The sequence below is a fragment of the Blastomyces dermatitidis genome (assembly GCF_000003525.1).
Source record: "Blastomyces dermatitidis ER-3 genomic scaffold supercont1.13, whole genome shotgun sequence".
Taxonomy (NCBI): Eukaryota; Fungi; Ascomycota; class Eurotiomycetes; order Onygenales; family Ajellomycetaceae; genus Blastomyces; species Blastomyces dermatitidis.
In genome coordinates this window covers 120,004-122,604 of record NW_025544786.1, presented here as the reverse complement: position 1 = coordinate 122,604, position 2,601 = coordinate 120,004, and the positions used below count along the sequence as shown (strand labels likewise).

The 2,601-nt window shown below is 34.2% G+C and overlaps 1 protein-coding gene across 1 annotated transcript; it reads left to right on the top strand.

Annotated features, from left to right (window-relative positions):
• Nucleotides 1-1,886: 1,886 nt before the first annotated feature.
• Nucleotides 1,887-2,379, top strand: BDCG_17902 (uncharacterized protein; the record flags this gene model as incomplete). The annotated part of the gene is made up of 1 exon (XM_045426948.1): nucleotides 1,887-2,379. Exon 1 carries the CDS (start codon nucleotides 1,966-1,968, stop codon nucleotides 2,377-2,379), a length of 414 nt encoding a protein of 137 aa, XP_045282758.1. The 5' UTR covers nucleotides 1,887-1,965.
• Nucleotides 2,380-2,601: the final 222 nt, after the last annotated feature.

Sequence of the window (2,601 nt, the reverse complement as noted above, 5' to 3'; positions counted from 1 at the left end):
CAAAGAATAATGATTCAATTGAAGCTATAACTGGTTTTTGAACTTCAATATCAGTCATCAACTGAGAAAAGAACTGCTGATTAATTTCATTTCTGATTCTGAAAATGAGATTTAAGTTTAGCTTGTTTCTTTGCAGAATGTCCTGATTTGAGACTTTGAGAATAAGTCTTCTATTTCTGAAGATTTGAAAGTTTTTCTCTTTTTGCATTTTCTTTTTCACTTTTCTATGAATAGAGGCATGAGCAGTATTCTTCTCAGTTTTCTCAGGATTTTGAGCAGATTTTGAGACAGCAGATTTAGAGACAGCAGGTTTAGAGACAGCAGATTCAGCTGCTTAAGCATATGTTTTCTTCTGATTCAAAGAAGAAGAAGAAGAAGAAGTAGACAAGAAAGAAGAGCAAACTGAAGAGTCAGTGATTGTATTAGAAATTTTCAAAGTTTTTTAAACTGTGTTTGAAATTCCAAGTTTGAACTTGATCACTTTCTGTAGTTGTCTAGCCTGAGTATGAAGAATTAACAGAACTTCTTCATTCATCTCACTCAGATACTGCTTTTCAAGAATTTTACTTGCTTTTTCAAGTTTCTGTATTTCAAGAACTTGTTGTTTCTCTATCTCTTCTTTCTTTCTTCTCTTCAGAATTTCAATCTCAGAGATAGCATTTGAGAAAGCATTTTTTTTCACATCAACTGAGTGTACTTTTGAACTCATTGTTCTTACTCAATGAAAAGTTGATCAGACTAATTTAATTGAGATATTTATTAAACTCTTTTGAATTGAAAAGTTGGTCAGACTGTTTCAATTAAGAGGTTTCTAAGTCTGTTTTCAATTGAAAAGTTGATCAGACTATTTCAAAAGAAGAATTGCAGACTTTTGTGTATAAAACACCTGATTTTTTTCACACTAGTTCAGTAACTAGGTTAGATTTTTGAAGAGAATCTAATAAACTAAAATTGATTTTTAAGATAAATCAATAAAATCTTTACAATCTCTTTCTTGAGATACAGTGAGGAAAAGTATGATATTAATTGATAGTAAATCAGATGATATGACAGTTTTTGAGAGAAAAACTGACAAAAAATAAATCAATTTTTTGAAGAGAAATTGATTAAAACTATTCAATTTTATTCTAAATTATTCAATTCTTCTCACACAACAGGTGTGCAACTCAAATCAGTTAATAAAGAGTGTAAAAAAGAATTAAGTATTAATGAAAGCTCTTCAGCCACTGAAAAAGTAATTCTTACTTAAAAGAATATGAAATTATAACAGAAAACAACTCTGTTTTTAATTCTTTGTAAGAATATTGTGTAAAATTCAGAGAAAAACACCTTACTTTTTTAAGAGAAGTAAAAAACTATTTCTAAAATCTTTTTTTTGCATTAACTGCTGCAGAAGAATGAGATAGAAACTGTTAAGATATGCACTACTGTATACTCTCTATCAAGACTTTCTCTCTTCAGAGTCTTGATATTATAGAGAATATAAGTCTGTTTCTATATGATAATATAAATATTGTCAGTGAGATGTAGAGGAACTGGTTATTTATATCTCAAAATAGAAGACTTTGTCAATGATTATATCAATATAGAGTTAATTCTCAAATTCAATAGAAATCTAGTGTTGCTGTTCTCAATCCCTTGCAGAATCTATTGAATATTGAGGTATTAAAACTAGATTTAATATATCTCACTATGCAGGGATCAAAGGCTCAGTCAGATCTTGGAGTATACTGATTTTATAGTTGTTGTGTCTGCCGATTATGTATTGAGTACAGTTGCTGAGATATCTTTTTGTACTTTTCTGTCGGGGATGGGCCAGATTGAGAGGGGTGGTACGAGGGCGAGACTTGGCATTGATGTCCAGATACACTGAAGACAGACCGCGGAGGTTGCACTTCAGAAGTGGCTGTTGGTTATGTGCTTGATATTATCGCTGAGGTATCTTTTTGTATTTTTCTGCCGGGGATGGGCCAGATTAGGAAGGGCGGTACAACGGTGGGACTTGGCGTTGGTGTTTTGGAACATCAAAGATGGACAGGGTTTTCGCGGAGGTCGCTCCTCAGATATCTCCACAACTACAGATCAGGGATCTTCCAAAATCGAGAAGATTGGTGCATATGGCTAGGTCGCTTCACCTTACAATTTGTATGGCACTTTGGCCCGGGGTTGTGGTGTGGTAGGGGAGAACGGGGGATACTCCCACACAGGAGTTTCGAACAACGTCCGGTTCACATTTGGCTGGATAACTCCACCACCACACAGGGTATGCGGTCGGCGATGGGGTCAGAATGCTCGTATGATCGAGGGCTTTTCGATGGATCTATCGGCGGGTTCTTATTCGAAAAATCGAGCGAGTTCGTGGTGGAGCGGTTGATGTAAGAGTGATTATAACATCTTAATACAGTGTGAGAAAACTGATATTATACTTATAGAATAGTATAAGTATCTGAGAGTTATACTGAATCAGAGACTGAACTGAAAAGTCTATATTTGTAACGTGAATTCACTCGGAATCTGTGTAATAATTATACAAGAATCTTGTGAAAATGATTAAGAGTCAACTGAAACTCTTCTATATGAAAGATGTGAGATGAATCTGCA